Below are 17594 nucleotides of genomic sequence, written 5' to 3' on the forward strand. Positions count from 1 at the left end.
TTTTAGAGAGAGCATGAGTGGGGGAAGGGGCAGAGGAAGAAGAAAGAGAATCTCAAGCAGATTCTGTGCTGAGTGCAGAGCTTGACATAAGGCTTGATCTCATGACCCTGAGACCACAACCTGAGCCAAAATGAAGACTCAGGTGCTTAACTGACTGAAACACCCAGGCACCCCTAAATAATTAAAGTCCTTATCTACTAATAGTTCACCTATAGATGAATCTAGTTCACCTATAGATGAATCTATCTATACTATCTCCTGGAAGTATTTGACCAAAGCAAAACTGTGATGAGGTGCTGAAAAGAGGTGACTCCTCTGAGAGAATCATAATGAATTATACAAATGAAAAAGAAGATGAATACACTAAGAAAGATGTGCCCTTTCACTGGGACCTCAGGTGAGAAAATTGTATTTTTTGTCCAAGAAACCAGAACCTGGTAAAAAGAAATCCACCAGGGAGGCAAGAATTTGAAACAAAAACAGATAAAGTAGGGTGCCTGGCTGGCACAGTCAGCAGAGCACAGGAGTGTTGATATTGGGATCATGAGTTTAAGCCCCACATTGGGTATAGAGATTACTTAAAATAAATAAATTAAAAAAAAAACAGATAAAGTATTTTCTGCTGACTCACATAAGAGTCACATTCCAGTGAAGACAGCACTGTCAAATATGCCTCTTGGACAGTAGGGAGACCAATCTACATGTAAAGCCAGACTCAGAAGTGCAGAAGACAATTTCACCCAAGTGCCAGACTTCAGAACTAACTAGGCAGTATGCTTTAGTTTGGACAAACTAACTGGCACTAAGAAAAATAGGACCAGGAGAGGGGCAGGGCTTATGGGATGACAGCCTTAAGAACTTCTAGAAGGGGGACGCCTGGGTGGCTCAGTGGGTTAAAGCCTCTGCCTTTGGCTCAGGTCATGATCCCATGGTCCTGGGATTGAGCCCCAAGTTGGCCTCTCTGCTCAGCAGGGAGCCTGCTTCCTCCTCTCTCTCTGCCTGCCACTCTGCCTACTTGTGATCTCTGTCTGTCAAATAAAGAAATAAAATCTTAAAAAAAAAAAAAAAGAACTTCTAGAAGGGCTGAAGAAAGAGATTTTAAAATTAGGTTTGGGGGCACCTGGGTGGCTCAGTGGGTTAAGCCTCTGCCTTCGGCTCAGGTCATGATCCCAGGGTCCTGGGATCGAGCCCCACATCGGGCTTTCTGCTCTGCAGGGAGCCTGCTCCCTCCTCTCTCTCTGCCTGCCTCTCTGCCTACTTGTGATCTCTGTCAGATAAATAAAGAAAAAATCTTAAAAAAAAAAAATTAGGTTTGGGCAGCCTGAAGCTCAGGTTAAGAATCTCTGAGAACATACAGAAAAGGAATTGCTATATAACTGTGGTAAGGAGTAGAGTAGCTGTCTAACCAGTGAAATTCATTCTAACACAGAGACCTCACATGACTAGGATACTTGATCTGGGGACAATGAAGCCAGGACAAAGTCAAACTAGCTATTAGTAGAACTCTAGCTTAGAATTTATAAAATAAAGCATCAGTGCCACTAAAAGCATCTGTTCCCAGTTTTCAAATATTAGTTCTTTGAATATTCTTTTTCACTGTTACTGAGAAAGGCTGCTTGTAAAAGATCTTAGCATAGCCTCCAGAAAACAAATGAGAAAAGGTGAGTGAGGCAGCCATGGCCCAAATTGTAGTGCACATGGATCTGCTATGTTTTCTCTCTCCTAACTCACACTAGTAAACCCAAAAGTTGCACGGATTTTGACTTAGAACCAGTCATTTTAGGATAAGGATTTCAAAGACAAGTCACCTGCACTCTTCCAAAATGCCAGAGAGGGGATACTTTTTTTTAATCACTTACTTAATCTCTATGTGGAAGACAGAATTTGGAGACTAGTGGGGATATACACATACGATTTTTATTTAACTGTACAATGGAATTAGGACTTTGCTTCAAACCACCCTCTGCTTAAAATTACTATCAGCAAGTCTTATTCAGCTTGGTTGTGAGTGCCCTCTCCTCCCCACCTGGCTGATATCTCTGTTCATTCAGAGTCCCTGTGGGCAAAGGGGACTGGTAACACTGGCAGGCAAGACCAGCACCTTGGAGAGGGTGGGGTGGGGAAGGATTGGGGAAGGAGCTAAAATATAGAGCAAAATGCGAGAAACTAAATGGTAAAAATCTAAGATTAGTCGGTTTCAAGAAATACACAAACAAAAAAAAAATGCCTAGGAAAGAGGGAAATACACTGGGTATGAATAAAGAGAAATAATACTAGGGTAATAGGGGAGGAAAATACTCCATTTATTAAAAAAAAGATGGGGTTTCTGGGGACCTAAGTAGCTTTGCCCTTCTGCTTGTGGTTGCCAACTGTAAAAGTCTGTGCTAAGGCAGAGAGAAATATTTCCTTTGCACTTTTAACATTAGCATCCTAACATGTCTAAATAAATGCCAACATACTGGACATCCCAAAGGGAATTGGCAGACTGACTGCCCAACTTTAGAAAACCACTGTGGAGCAAGGGATGTAGGTCACTGTATATAAAACTTCTTGGAATGCCTAACTAAGTAAAGAATGGTATGTCCATGTGAGGGAAAACTGTAGCTACTAAAAGATCATGATTTCATAAGATAATTAGTGATTTGGGGCAAATGTCAGGATACAATGTTAAATGAGATAAAGGTGATGGGACCGAGACAATGCAATACATAGGCTACACTGTTTCCTCCTTCTGGACCTACAAGGAGACCGTATTCTCAGTCACGATCGGATTATTGGGATCATGTGATTGTATTTTTCATCAATGGGAATGTGAGTAAAAATGTATCACATTCTAGTCTTAGGCAGCAAAGAACCACTGCAAGTTTACCAAGTTACCGCTCCTGTATACATGGTTGATAGCATACAACTCCAAAGATTGTGATTTTCAAACTTGAAGAAGCAGCTCCGAACTTTAACTCTTGCTGAAAGAAAGCTGATCGCAACAGCCTGACCAGCAAGGAATGGGCTGAGAGCAAGAAACTCAACTTTGTTGCATTCAGCCATTAAATATAGGTTTAGTTGTTAGGGCAATGAATATACGAGGACTAATTTTGTCTCAGGGTTATGAGTTCAAGACCCACATTGGGTGTAGAGATCACTAAAAAAAATTTTTTAAAAAGTATACATAAAAACATATATATATATATATATATATATATATACATATATACATATAGTGTGTGTGTTTAAATATATACACAGCTACTGTAAGATTACATACCACAATGTTAGTGTTTTCTATTACAAAAATATTAAAATTCTCTATTCAATATAAAAAATTTCTAATTTGGGGGCTCCTGGGTGACTCAGTCAGTTAAGTGGCTGCCTCTTAATATCTGCCCAGGTCATGATCTCAGGATCCCAGGACAGAACCCGGTGTCTCAGGCTCTATGCTCAGTAGGAAGTCTACATCTCTCCCTCTTCCTCTGCTCTTCCCTCACCACCCTCTTAATAAATAAATAAATAAATAAATAAATAAATAAATAAATCTTTTAAAAAATTTTCTAGTTTTATTGTAACAAACAGGGATTAATTTTCTAATCAGGTATATACAATAAATGTCACTGATGAAAAAGTCAACAGGCGAGGCTCGGGCAGACCCTGAATGAACACCGGTTGATAAAATATACTCTCACCATGAGTACTGTGATTGCCATATTGGAGCAAGGGGGGCATGTGACTGTCACTGCTCTTCCCAGAAGGCCTACGTATTTTACAGTGATTGTGCCTCACCAAAGTCAGTCGGGAACATTGTCTAAATGCTTAACTTTGGTGAAAATGATTTTCGCAGTTCCCTGTTAGAATTGTTTTGTGCGTTCCACCAGAAATACAACCTCCAATTGGTCTTTGAGTTCAATGCTAATGTTACAATCTAGAATACAGGAGAGCTAGAACAATACAGATGCTTCCTAAGTGGTTCACACATATATTCCTCCAAGATGAAATAGAAACCACAGATAAAATAATAATACAGAAATATGGGTTATAATGCTGGGGAAAACGGAGCATTTATTGGTCTCTTCCAAGTACTAGGAAATGTGGTTTATTTGTTTTTTAAAAGATTTTATTTATTTATTTGACAGAGATCACAAGTAGGCAGAAGCAGGCAAAGAGAGGGGAAGGGAAGTAGACTCTCCGCTGAGCAGAGACCCCCCCCCCCCATGCGGGACTCGATCCCAGGACCCTGGGATCATGACCTGAGCTGAAGGCAGAGGCTTTAACCCACTGAGCCACCCAGGAGCCCCAAAACATGGTTCTTGATGGATACAACTTTAGCATCCAGATTTGCCATATGGGAAGAAAAAAAAGTCCAACCCCTGCATCCATTCATTCCAAATCCACAGAGCTGAACACTCTGAGAGAGAGGATCCTGCCTCTCAACAGGGCAGCCTGCTACTTGCTAAGAGCTTTTGTTAACTGCAGGCCCTTGGTGCCTCTTCTTATAAATTCTAAGAAACCTATGACTGACTAGGCAGCCCTCAACAGCTGCTCTGTTTTCATCCGCACCCTGTGATCAGACATTCAAGCAGGTGCATTGCACACTGCCCTTCAGCCTTTCCCTTTGTTATTTTTCAATAGGACTAGCTTCGTTTTACATTTGGGACAGGAGGTTACTTTACCATAGTCTGAAGATACTAATGGCTGCTCTTTTTGTTTTCTGTGTCATAGAGAAAAAAAAAAGACCCGATAGATCTTCCCAGTTTAACAGAGAAGCCTGAGGTTATTTTAACAGAGGATTCCCCTGTTAAACACAGGGCATACAAGACCTTTGTGCAAGCTGCAGCCTCATCATTTAAAATAATAAAAGCAACAAGAACAAACACAGAGATGTATGAACGCTCTGTTTCATTGGGAAAAATTCACAGTATACAGTGAGGCCATCCTCACACTGACTTCTTTGCAAATCGCCTCAAGAGACCTACTTTAGGAGAATTTAACTACTACAATCTAAACATGTGTAGGAGTCCCACCCCACCAGAAAATACTGATCCCCAAACGATGATAAATCGACATAAGCAGAATTATGAGAAATCTCACTTAGGGAACGGATTTGCACAACAGTAAAAGAAACATATATTTTTGCTTGTGAACACAAGCAGCACAGGAGAACTGCTCTTCAAAGAGGCATCCCTGACCAACCAATTTAAAGCACCCCCTCACACTCCAGAAAAGTACACTCAAATCTCTGTGCAGAACTTATAATGCATGGTCTGAAAACGTTTATATTTTGTTTATGGTTTTATGTTCAGCCTCTCCCCTCCCCATTCTGTGCAAGCAGGGGCCTTGTATGTCCTACCCACTGTTGCGAACCCAGAGCTGTGCCCAGCACTTAGAGGACACTCGTCAAATACTGAATGTGGAAGAGGACAGACAGATAACTACTGTATTTGGGTACAGTTAAATTCTAGTAACAGGAGGCCTTTTTTAAAAAAAATCTTCCATTACTGGTTTGGTTCAGATCTATTACTCCTTTGAAATATATGTTCACACCAGGAACAGGAGTTGGAAAGAAAGCTAAACTGTTTTTTTAAAGATTTATTTGAGAGAGAGAGGGTGTGTGAGCACAGGGGGAGGGACGGACAGAGGGAGAAAGAGAGAAACCCAAGCAGACTCCCTGATGAGTGGGGAGCATGATACGGGGCTCCAACTCACAACGCTGAGATCATGACCTGAGCCAAAGTCAAGAGTCAGACACCTAACCGACTGGGCCACCCAGGCGCCCCGAAAGCTGAACTTTTAACAATCTATTTAGTCACTACTTGAGGACAAAGCCACCAGTTTCCCTCATTCTTCAAGCCAGGCTGCTTTCGGAGACCTTCTCTGCACTCCCAGCAAGGCTGCCAGTTAACCGAACTTGCCCTCTCCAGACAATTGAAACTCGTGCTCTCTGTGAGAAACTAAGCCAACTGTCACTTTCTTATAACTTTCTTAGGTAAGCACCTCCCAAGAGGTGACTGGTTCATAGAAATTAGACACAGTCTGTGGTCCTCACACCCCAAATGGCTTCACACTTCTTTCAGTCTCCAAGCCTTACTTCTGCTCCCCACTCCCAGTGCTAGCTCAGTTTGTACCTCCTGGCATGTACTTTGGGCAGGGAATTCTGCCTAAACAACACCACAGAGCCTCCAAGGTTTATCTAAGAAAGTTCTCTGTGCATTCCTCCATCTTCTGAGGACTCTGTCCCCTCAGCTTTACTCTCCTTTCTAAGCAGTGGCCCAAGGGGGGGCCTCAAAGACTTTTCTTGGCTCTCTCTTAACATTTAATAAACAGAGAACAGCATAGGTGTGAAAGTCTAGGTTAGAATCATAGACTTGGGTTTAAGTCCCATTTTCCACTTACTAGCTCTGTATCTTCAAGCAAGCTCCTTACCCTTGCTCAAGATTCTCTCATATGTTAAATGGGGACAGTAACTGTACCTATCTCATACAGTTGAGGTGACGCTTAAATGCTATGATAAATAATTGTGCACCATGACAAAGCATAAGGAGTCAACAACTGCTAGCAGTAACAAGTTCCTGTGTGCTTCGGCCCATTACCTCTCTGATGTCATCTGCTGCTCCTTGTCACTCCTACTCCAGCCACACTGTCCTCCTTCCTCCATAGGGAAGACCTGCTCATGCCTCAGGGCCTTTTCACTGTTATTTTCTCTGGCTAGGATGTTTTCTCCCCAGATGCCCATGTGGCCAACTCCCCTACCTCCTCGAGTTCTTGCCCAAATCTTCCCCATGCACTTATCTGACCACCATATTAAATAATAAAGCCTGTCTGTGGCACTTCCAGCATCCCAGTCCCTCTATCGTGTCTCTCCCTGCACTGCCACACCCCCCAGAAGCTCCGGGAAGACAGGGATGTTTGTCTGTTCTGTTCACTGATGTAATCCAACTTCCAAAACGATAGTCTCACTTAGGAAGTGATGTAACTTTGCTCCCAGAGTGCTCAGACCCTGTTCTAGTGTATCCAGCCCTTCCGATTTTCACATGTAATAGCAATCACCATTTTTCAGGAATCACTTAGGTTTCTTGCTTTTTAATTTTCAAACCATCTGCATATGAAAAATGCTATCTTTAAAAAGAGGAAACACATACCTAGAGTTCAAAATTCAGAAGATCAATGAAAGTACAGTAAAAAGTCCCTCCCTCTCTATTTCTGTCCCCCACATCTTCTTCCCAAAAGCAACCTGTGTTACCAGTTTCTCGTGTATCTTTCCAGGGAAATTCCATGCAGATATAAGGACATACATGTATATATATATATTTTTTTAACACAGTGGCAACATATTTGACATAGTGCTTTGCACCTTGCTTTATTTTATTTAACACTCTATTTTGAAAATCCTTCTACATCAGTCTGTAAACATCCACCTCATTCTTTTTAGTGGCCACATAATATTCTGTGTTTTAGATGTCCCTTATTACACACAATCAATGTTTTACTTTTAACACGGACATTGTGATAAATACCTTTTTATAAAGTAATTTTGCATTGATATAGAATAAGCATCTGGGAATAGAAATGCTGAGCTGAAGATTACATTCATTTTAGATGTTTACAGATCTTGCCAAATTACCTTCCAAAACAGCTGTACCAAATTACACTCACCAAAAACATATGAGCCCTATTTCCCTGCAGCCTTTTATCAAAAGTATAGACTTCTATCAGATTACATATAAGATAATATCTCATGATGCTTTTAGTTTGGGTTTTTCTTGTTTTGAGTGAATTATCATAAGGACCGTTCCCTCCTGACACCTCTGATCTACATGGCAATTCTACCACCTAAAGGGAAAGCAGTGAAGAGAGCATCAGGTTATCATCCTGGTTTGAAGAAATTCTTTCAAGGCCCACTAAAACAAGTCACTAAGTCTCCCCTAATTCAGAAGAGCTGGAGACTGGACTGGCCTCCAGCAAAATGCTACTGTGCTGACTCCTCTTTGACTTCTTCTCAATGCCCAGTTCTGATCATATATTATGTCGATCAGCAAAATTACAGCAGGTCCTATGTTAGCCACACTGGATAGCCATGCCTTAGCTAGAGAAAAATGTACTTAGAGCAGCCTCTAACTCACACTGAGCACTCAATGCACACACTATATGCCTTATTTAATCCTCACAACAATTTTCTAGGAGACTCATTATTTTTTAACAGCCAGAGAAATGGAGGAATAAAAAAGTTGAGCGACTTGCCCAAGTATACAGAGCTTGTGTGTTGCAAAATTGGGATGCCAAGCCAGGTGCTGACTCCAGAGCAGGAGCTCATCACCACTACACAGTATCACCTGTGCCAGGCAGAATGCCACTGGCGGGTGTGAGTTGGGAGAGAATGCACATGTGTGCACGAGGGAAGGAGCAATGCACTAGAGTATGCGCCCTGAAATCTTGATGAACTGGCAAGTGGCAAAACAGCAGAAAAGCAGGTAACCAAGAGATGGTCTTTTCTAGTGGTGCCAAATACTAGTGGACATTTAGATGTGCAAGTCAAAAGTCTGGCTTTAAAACCTGGTGAGGGGGGCGCCTGGGTGGCTCAGTGAGTTAAAGCCTCTGCCTTCAGCTCAGGTCTATGATCTCAGGGTCCTGGGATCGAGCCCCGCATCGGGCTCTCTGCTCAGTGAGGAGCCTGCTTCCTCCTCCCTCTCCTGCCTCTCTGCCTACTTGTGATCTGTCTGTCAAATAAATAAATAAATAAATATTTTTAAAAAATAATAAATAAATAAATAATAAAATCTGGTGAGGGGTGCCCAAGTGGCTCATTGGGTTAAAGCCTCTGCCTTCAGCTCAGGTCATGATCTCAGGGTCCTGGGATCGAGTCCTGGATCAGGCTCTCTGCTCAGCAGGGAGCCTGCTTCCCTCCCTTCTCTCTCTGCCTCTCTGTCTCCTGTGATCTCTCTCTCTGTGTCAAATAAATAAATAAAAACTAAAAAAAAAAAAAAAACCTGTGTTGAAAATTTCTGCTTTGGGGGCACCTGGGTGGCTCAGTCTGTTAAGTGTCTGCTTTCAGTTCAGGTCATGATCCCAGGGTCCTTGGGATCCCTGCATCAGGCTCCATGCTCAGCAGAGAGTCTGCCTCTCCCTCTCTGCACTCACACTGTCTTTCTCAAATAAATAAGATCCTTAAAAAAAAAAAAAAGAAAAAAGAAAAAAAAAAAGAAAAAAAATTCCTGCTCTTTACTAAATACCAGAAAAGCTTGTCTGACTTTTAATACCTTAAATACTTCTCAATCTGGGCACTTAAGAACATTAATAGAAAACATATATAGTAAATATAATTTTTAGTGACAGATATAAATTCTAGTGACTTAAAATATAAAGTGAGCTTAACGACCATTTGAGGCACTAACAAAGCTGTCCACATCTAAGTACCAAGCACAACCCTCTTACTCTGCTAAACAAGGTACTGTTAGCGAATGTATTCTTCCTACCTCCATCACAGTCCAAGAGTTGGGGCAGGATGATGGTGGGAGCTTTCAACTGAGGCTGGAATGTCAAACTGGAAGAAAACAACAAGATAGCTTCAGTTCAATTATCCATCCTGCAGATTTCAAAAACCACACCTGAAAATAAGCAGGGCCAAATCATGGTTAAGTAGCTTTCATTATAGAAGCCTGGGCTTAATTAAGTTCTACACCTTTAAAGTATTTTAGATTTACCTAGTGCCTTAAAGGTGCATTGTACCTAGGTCTCAGACAAGAAAAGAGAAATTTAAAGACCCTTCATAGGGAAAATAAGGCCTTAAATTGCACTGGATTGTTCATACCACAAATACTGCACCTAAATAGCCTCCAGTCTTGTCTCCTACAATCCATTTTTCACACCTCAGCCAGAATAATCTTTAAAAACAAAAGGCAGATTCTTTTTTTTTTTAAAGATTTTATTTATTTATTTGACAGAGAGAGATCAGAAGTAGGCAGAGAGGCAGGCAGAGAGAGAGGAGGAAGCAGGCTCCCTGCTGAGCAGAGAGCCCGATGTGGGACTCAATCCCAGGACCCTGAGATCATGACCTGAGCTGAAGGCAGAGGCCTTAACCCACTGAGCCACCCAGGCGCCCCCAAAAGGCAGATTCTATCTTGGTAAAGCTTCTTCAATGACTTAAGGTAAATTCTAAACATTTAATGTACCTATAAGACACTGCAATGTCCCATGCACTATTTGAGACATGATCATACTAAAATTTATCTGACATTTGTTTAACTGGGTATCCTGTATTTTATTCAGAAGGTCTTCTATCATAATCATTTTTTAAATCAAATCATTTTTTAAACTTCCCCCACTAGAGTGTCAGCTCTATGAGGGAAGGACCCATGCAGCCTTTTTTTTAAAGTTTTTTTTTGGGGGGGGGAGGGGGACAGAGTGGGGGTGGGGGAGGGACAGCACCTGTGTGGCTCAGTCAGTTAAGGATCTGCCTTCAGCTCAGGTCATGTTCCCAGGGTCCTGGGATTGAGCCCTTCATTGGGCTTCCTGCTCAGCAGAGAGCCTGCTTCTCCCTCCGCCTGCTGCTCTGCCTATTTGGGCTCTCCATAAAAAAGGTTTTTTTGTGTGTGTGCTTTTTCTTAAGTAAACTATACTACCCACCTGGGGCTGGAACTTACAAACTCCAGGATCAAGAGTCTCATGCTCTACCAAAGCCAGCCAGGAGCCCCAGGACCCATGCAGCCTTGATATGATCTTGGACCAGGCTTGGCAGTCATATCCACAAATACTGAGGAGTAATCCCATCAGTACAAAGCTCAGGGACCATCTGTTGGGAGTTAATTCTAACTACAGACACTACCCTCACATCCATGTGGATAAAATGATCTTTCTGCTTTTTCAGAATATCTCCAGGATGATAATATTGACTTCCCAATGGAGGCTTTAATGTAACCCCCTGTTTTATATTTTAAAGGGACTTTGAGCTTTCAACGTATTTCACTTGGTCCTCAAAACAAGTATTAATAACCAGTTTTAACAAATGAAGAACAGAGATTCTGAGAAGATAAATAGCTAGACCATGATGACCAATAAATGGGAGTGACAATTCTGACCCTGGGAACTGACTTTGTGCTCTGTACCACATGCTCATCTGGGCTGATGAGAAGAATCAGAATTTCTAGGTCTTTCCTTCTCATCCAGAAAGCTTCTCAAGGAAAAAGTCTGACAGCTGACCCCTCTACACAGATTTCCCTGCTCAACCCATTATGGTTCCCCAACAACAGTTTGAGAGGAGACAGCAAGTCCTGGCACCTCTATTTTGAAAGAAAGGTGGTTCTTAGCTAATCTCTCAAGTGATAAATGAAACTATTTAGGTGGAGAGACTAAAGACCTTTCTCAGAGTTACAGGGAAATAGGAGTAAAACTAACCACAACCCCAAATCCTTCTCTTTTCTCTTTCCTGCATCTCTAAGAGACAAAACCCCACTCCCCAAGTTCTGGGGACTGGGATTTCAATCTGATGACATTCATTCCTCAGCTTTCTTTTGAAATGAGGTGGGAATGGCTGAACCTGCTCTTGGGATACCTAACAACCTCACTTCTGGGAGTGCCTCTAAAAAGTTCATCAGGCTGAAGGTCTAGTGGGTTTCCTGCCACCGTGACGTCCCTGTAAATCTGACTCCATAGTACTTGTGCCCCTTTTCACTCAGGCTTAGGCCTCCAGCTTCTACCAAGCCTGGAGGCCAGGTTCTAACCCAGCAGTGCCCTCAGGAAACTGCTACATCCACCTCAGTCCCTCCTACCTGGGCGCTCCCCTGCCTCCCGCTCCCGCTCTACTTTTGTGAGCTTCTGAAGGAACAGAACTGAGAGCAGGGAAAAACCGAGGAAGCGTGAGGCGCCCGTGGCAGGTGTGAGCAATTCGATCAAGCTAGTAATCCGACGCTCCAACTATGTCATGTCCTTAACCGCTCCAGCTTACTTGGTTTGGTGTGGCAAGTGTGCAGCAAGTGTTAGAGGAGTTGAGACCTGCTGTCTGATGTTCGCGGGGCAGTCTTTGGTTTTGAGCATGAGTGCCTGCCTGGGAGGCTGCACTAGCTCCCTGATACACAGCGCAGGAGAACGTGTGGAGGGTCTGCTCCCCGAGACCAGCGCAAGTAGGGATACTGGATCCCAGGATCTGGCCTAAAACAAAAATTACAAAAGCAATGGAATTAGAATTAACTGCGTGTGTGGGTCAGCGAGGAAAACTCCTGTCCTGACAGAGTTCTAGTTGGAGCCCTGAAAGGTCGTTAACTGATCTTTACCAAATTACCGACCTGAATTACAGCCGGCCTGAGGGGTGATAGCACTTGCAAGAGTAAATGGACCTCGACGGGGAGACGGCGGCGAGAACAATCTTTTTGGCCCTGGAGCAGCCCAGCCCCACGGCTGGCTTCCGCGCACACTCCACCTAGCCGCCACCTCCCCACCCCCACCCGGGGCGGCGCGCGCAGCTCTCGGCGTACCCCGGGCTTCGTTACCTGGGTAACGCGGGACGCGCGCGGAAAGGCAGGACAGGGCGGGTGCGCTCCGTCGGGCGTAGCTCCTCCTCTCCGCCGCAGGCTGCGCACGCTACACCCTGCCAGCAGCTTGCTCTAAAGCGGTTCTTTAGCCGGGAAAGCGCGGCCTCGTGCCTCTCAGTAGTCATCCAGTGAGAAGCCGGGGGTGTGGTGGGGGTAAGGAGCCCGCCGAGTACTTAGGGACTCGCCGCGGCTTTGGCCAGCCTACTGCGGACTCTGGAGCGCGCCTTCGGTTTGTCGCGAGGAGTCGTAGAGCGGCCACCGGGCTGCACCATGGTGACCCCCTGCCCCACCAGTCTCGTGAGTCCCGCCGCCCGGGCTGGGAAGCGGGACCACGACCAGAACCTCCGCGCCCCGGTGAAGAAGAGCAGGCGCCCACGTCTCCGGAGAAAACAGCCGCTGCAGCCGCTGAACCCGTGCTCGCTCCCCGGAGACTCCGGTGTTTGCGACCTGTTCGAGTCCCCCAGCTCCGGGTCTGATGGTGCAGACAGTCCCGCAGCATCCGCGGCGCTAGGCTGCAGCCCCCTACCCGCTCCTGCCCCGCAGTTTGCGCAGCTAGATCTACAGACCTTCCGTGACTACGGTCAGAGCTGCTACGTCTTCCGCAAGGCGCGGGAGAGCCACTTCCACCCGCGGGAGTCGCTGGCGCTGCAGCCACAAGTGAGGCGTTGGGAGAGCGAGGTCCCCACCCCCGCTCCTCTTCCCCTCTCGGGCTCCTTCCTCTTCTGCTCGGTCTAACCTCCGACGCGCCCCGGGGCACGGAGCTTCGCGACCCTAGCGGGAAGGGGCTTTACAGGGCCGGGCCTCCAGCCTCATTTTACAAATGGAGAAAACTGGGGCCTGGACCGCTTAAGTGACCTGCCCCGTTTCCATACTGGTTAGTGGAAACGCGGTAGAATGCAGAGGAGCGAAGACAGTTTCTAGGTTCTAGACTCCTCCGGACCCCGGGCAAGCCATTTAACAATTCTGAGCTTATTTCCTCATCTGCAAAGTGGTGGCCCTCTCCCCTCACTGAATTGCTGAGAGGATTACACAGGGTAATATGTATACACATTTGGCACAGGGCTAGGTACGAATCCAAGGCTTCCAGGTCCTGGCCCGACCATTACTCTTCGCGCAGCAGCACCGTCCAGTGTCTCCCAGTTTCCACCGGATTTAGATCTTCCCTTTTTGTGCCTTCCTCCAGGGAATCTCCCTGAGTTTTCTTGGCAGGTTCCTTCTGCAGACCCTCCTTGCCCTAGGCTCAACGGGTCCTCCTCCCACGTCCCTCCCCGCAGGTAACGGCGGAATCCCGCTGTAAGCTGCTTAGTTGGCTGATTCCAGTGCACCGCCAGTTCCACCTCTCCTTCGAATCTCTCTGCCTGACGGTGAACACTCTGGACCGCTTTCTTACCACCACGCCTGTGGCTGCAGACTGCTTCCAGCTGCTTGGGGTCACGTCCCTGCTCATCGCTTGCAAACAGGTACCTCCACGTGGGGTCTGGGGGACAGCCAAACTCACGGAGACTCTCTGGCCACCACCCGGCTTTCCAGCGCACAAGATTTAGTGCTGGGCGCTCTGAATTTATTCTGTCCTACATTTGCAAATCTATATATCCCACAGCTTTAACTTTTCAGTAATGGCCCCCACCCCCAACTAACAGCCCCCTCATGGACCCCTAAAATAGGCTGGAGTCAGTCTCAAAAGTAAATCCCAACAGCACTTTGTAGCCCTGCTATTCTAGACTTCTGGGGGGGGGGGGGGGGAACATTTAAAATTCTCAAACGTTTTTTAGCTGGACAGTTAGAGAAACTGCGCTGAAAGTACACTCCAGGCGATTAAAGTGGAAGAAAGGGAGAGGCGAAGGCCCAGCTATCTGGCTGGAAGGGATGGGGGGAGTCCTGGTTTCCTCCCAAGTTTGAGACTGGGGTGGGCCTGGGCGTTCCTGTGTTGCAGGTGGAGGTACACCCACCGCGCGTGAAGCAGCTCCTGGCCCTGTGCTGCGGCGCCTTCTCTCGGCAACAACTCTGCAACCTCGAGTGCATCGTGCTGCACAAACTCCACTTCAGCCTGGGCGCGCCAACCATCAGCTTCTTCCTGGAGCATTTCACGCACGCTCGTGTGGAGGCCGGGCAGGCTGAGGTATCAGAAGCCCTGGAGGCACAAGCCCTGGCGCGTGGTGTGGCAGAGCTGAGCCTGGCCGACTATGCCTTCACCAGCTATACTCCCTCCCTGCTGGCCATCTGTTGCCTGGCGCTGGCTGACCGTATGCTACAGCTCCCGCGCCCCGTGGACTTGGGCCTAGGTGGGCACGCCGAGGCTGCAGTGCAGGACTGCCTGGGCAAGCTGCAGCTACTAGTGGCCATAAATGAGACCTCCTTGACTCATATGCTGCCTTTCCAGATCCTAGAGAAGTGCAGCCTGTCTCCGAAATTGAAATGAAATACACATTTGTCTGTCTACCCTGGCCCGACTGCTGGACCTCTCCCATTGCTGTGAAGGAGAGCAGTCTTGGTCCCTAGAGGACTTCATGGCTCCCAGCTGGTCACGAGGTCATCCTGCAGGTTGTAAATAGTGTATAATAAGAGCGCCTCCTCCTTTATTTATTTTACTAAGCCCACCTGACAGACCTTAGTCGTTCCCCAATAAACGGGCTATCAGTCTTGGTTTGTCTGAATGCTATTGCCTGCATTGTCTGTGGGGAGGGAGGGTAAAGGCAGACGGGGATACAGGTAGTGAACAGAGGGGTCCTGCCCCCCTGGCTCCTACCCTGTAATTAGGTATCCATGTGGGAGCACCAGCTCCTTTGAGATGCCAGAGGGTCACGTGTAGACCTGTATCCCATGACCTCTTAGGAGGCTGAGGACTGCTCATGCCCAGAGGTCCAAAGGGAAGGTGGGGTGTGAACCTGAATAGAACGCACAGCGGTCTATGTGGTCTAGAGGGATGGGGACACACAGGATGCCCAGCTGGGAAGCTTTGGGAACCACGTATGCCCACTAGCTAGGGCAAAGCAAGACCTACTCTGACAACTAACAGATGCTGGAAATGAAGGCTGTCTTGGCCATGACAAATAGAACCCATTTACCCCGCAATGACTTGGTTCAACAGTTCACTTTTGTCTTACACCTGCTGCAGGTGAGACCAGGAGAACAATGGCACAGTAATCATGGCCATCATTGGGTGCTCAAATGTCCCAGGTGCTGTGGTCAGCATTCATTGTCTCAATCCTCCAAAAACTCCATGTGTTATACCATTTTTCAGAGAAGGACCCTGGACCACAGGGTCTAGAGCAATCAGGATTTGAAGGCAGGTGATCAGAGCCACACTGCTCAACTTCTCTCACTTACAGGTTTGTGGAAAGGCTTTTTAAAAACCCCTCTTCCTGAGGTAGGTGTGAGACACGTTATCTACTCAGTGCGTTCCAATCAATAGAGACTATAGAGAACATATTTGGAGAGCCAGCACAGTCCCTGCCTCCAATCGTGACACAGGTGGGAAAACTGAGTCAAGAAATGAGACCTTTGACTCAGGTCATGATTCCCAGGGTCATGGGATCCAGCCCACTGGGGAAATCTCTGCTCAGCAGGGAGCCTGCTTCCTCCACTCTCTCTCCCTGCCTCTCTGCCTACTTGTGATCTGTCTGTAGTAAGTAAATAAAATATATATTAAAAAAAAGTGAGACCTAGGCTTGCTGGAGTTAACTCCACAGCAGTCTCCTCACTTTCATTCTCATTGTGGTGAGGCTGCCGTGGAATTTCAGTTCTGTCACCTCCAGCCAATGTCTTCACTTCTCTGAGCCTGACAATCTTGATAGAGCTGTTGTAATGCATAAGGGAGATGCTGAGGTAGTAAAAAATCATGATGAAACAAGTGGGCTCTGGAGTGCTCGAGCAAGTCTCATCTCTACGCACCCACAAGTCTCTTCTGTAGAATTAGGAAGGTCAATAACCTATTTGATAGGATGGAGGTATGGATTTTTTTTTAAGTTTTATTTATTTATCTTGGAGAGGGGCTGGGGTGGGGGTAGAGAGAGAGGATGCGCAGATTCTGACGCAGAGCTCCATCTCACAACCCTAAGTTCACGACCTCAGCCAAAACCAAGTGTCTGGATGCTTAACCAACAGCACCATCCAGGTGCCTCGGAGATATGGGTTTCATGAGATGTTCCATACAAATCCCTCTTCACAGGTCCCTGCATATAGCAAATATTCAAAACATGAAGACTGTTGGCAGCCTGTATAATAATGGGGAGGGATTTACACAGAAAAAGAGAAAACCTTGGAGAATGAAATAGAGGCAAATAAGGGATAACGTTAGTTATTGGGAGGCAAACCTGTTATTCATTGCACTGTCTTTTCAAATTTTCCGAAAGATTTAAAAAACTTAAGTTTTGGGGGAACAACCTTGTATGTTCCTCTATATTTAGAATCAATTTAAATGTAGGACAAATATGCATAAATGAAAAGCAAACAAACTCAAACCAAATTTAGAGACTCTTCCTTACACCTTTCCTCACAAGTACCCTCTAGGTACTCTCCAGCACCAGGAGCACCACTTTGAGGCCCTCAGATCCCTTCTCTCCCCTTATGTTAATGTGTTAAGCTCTCCAGGAAATTTTTAGACTTGGGCTCAGGGATGGGGAAATGGTGATCCCCAAGCTGTTTGAGGAAAAAGCTGGTCTGTGATGATGAAAAGGAGAAGGAAAATTTGTATCTTCATGACCCAAGTCCCCAAATATCTAGAGCCCTCAGGACCACTGGCTCTTTTACAAAAGTGTGACTTGGGGGAGAAGTTGTTTTCACCAACATTTACTCCATCACTCAGCTAAGACTGATATGGGTGAGTTGGTTCCAGAATCATCCAGATTAGGAGTCCTATAATCATGCTATTCCAGCTCCTTTTGCCACATTTTTACGTACAATGTCCCTATATTTCTGCATTTTGGAATTCACTGATGAAAAAGGAGCCTATTCTGTAAAATCAGGAATGGACTCAGGTGAGAGATGTTCCCAAAACTCAACTAAGAGCTCCCCTACTCCTTTTACAGACTGGGAAGATAGGTAGGGATGGAGGACTCCTAGTTACTAGGCTACTCAGGAATCAGA

General features: G+C 45.7%; 1 protein-coding gene and 1 long non-coding RNA gene across 2 annotated transcripts in view; one reads left to right on the forward strand and one right to left on the reverse strand.

Moving 5' to 3' along the window:
• Positions 1-12397, reverse strand: part of LOC116586371 — a 41770-nt gene extending 29373 nt beyond the window's left edge. Inside the window, exons 1-2 of the long non-coding RNA XR_004284010.1 lie at positions 12264-12397; positions 9459-9526 (exon numbers count right to left, since the gene is read on the reverse strand). This is a non-coding gene — a long non-coding RNA (uncharacterized LOC116586371). The remainder of the gene's footprint in view (positions 1-9458; positions 9527-12263) is intronic.
• Positions 12398-12488: 91 nt separating this feature from the next.
• Positions 12489-15149, forward strand: CCNO (cyclin O). Its single transcript, XM_032336230.1, has 3 exons — positions 12489-13166; positions 13784-13969; positions 14443-15149. The coding sequence occupies exons 1-3, from the start codon at positions 12780-12782 to the stop codon at positions 14926-14928; spliced, it is 1059 nt and encodes a 352-aa protein (XP_032192121.1). The 5' UTR covers positions 12489-12779; the 3' UTR covers positions 14929-15149.
• Positions 15150-17594: the final 2445 nt, after the last annotated feature.

This window comes from Mustela erminea, chromosome 3 (genome assembly GCF_009829155.1).
Source record: "Mustela erminea isolate mMusErm1 chromosome 3, mMusErm1.Pri, whole genome shotgun sequence".
Lineage (NCBI taxonomy): Eukaryota > Metazoa > Chordata > Mammalia > Carnivora > Mustelidae > Mustela > Mustela erminea.

Coding starts and splice junctions, on each gene's coding strand:
- CCNO (XM_032336230.1), top strand. CDS start 12,780: ATGGTGACCCCCTGCCCCACCAGTCTCGTGAGTCCCGCCGCCCGGGCT. Junction 13,167..13,783: donor CGCTGGCGCTGCAGCCACAA/GTGAGGCGTTGG, acceptor CCCTCCCCGCAG/GTAACGGCGGAATCCCGCTG. Junction 13,970..14,442: donor TGCTCATCGCTTGCAAACAG/GTACCTCCACGT, acceptor CCTGTGTTGCAG/GTGGAGGTACACCCACCGCG.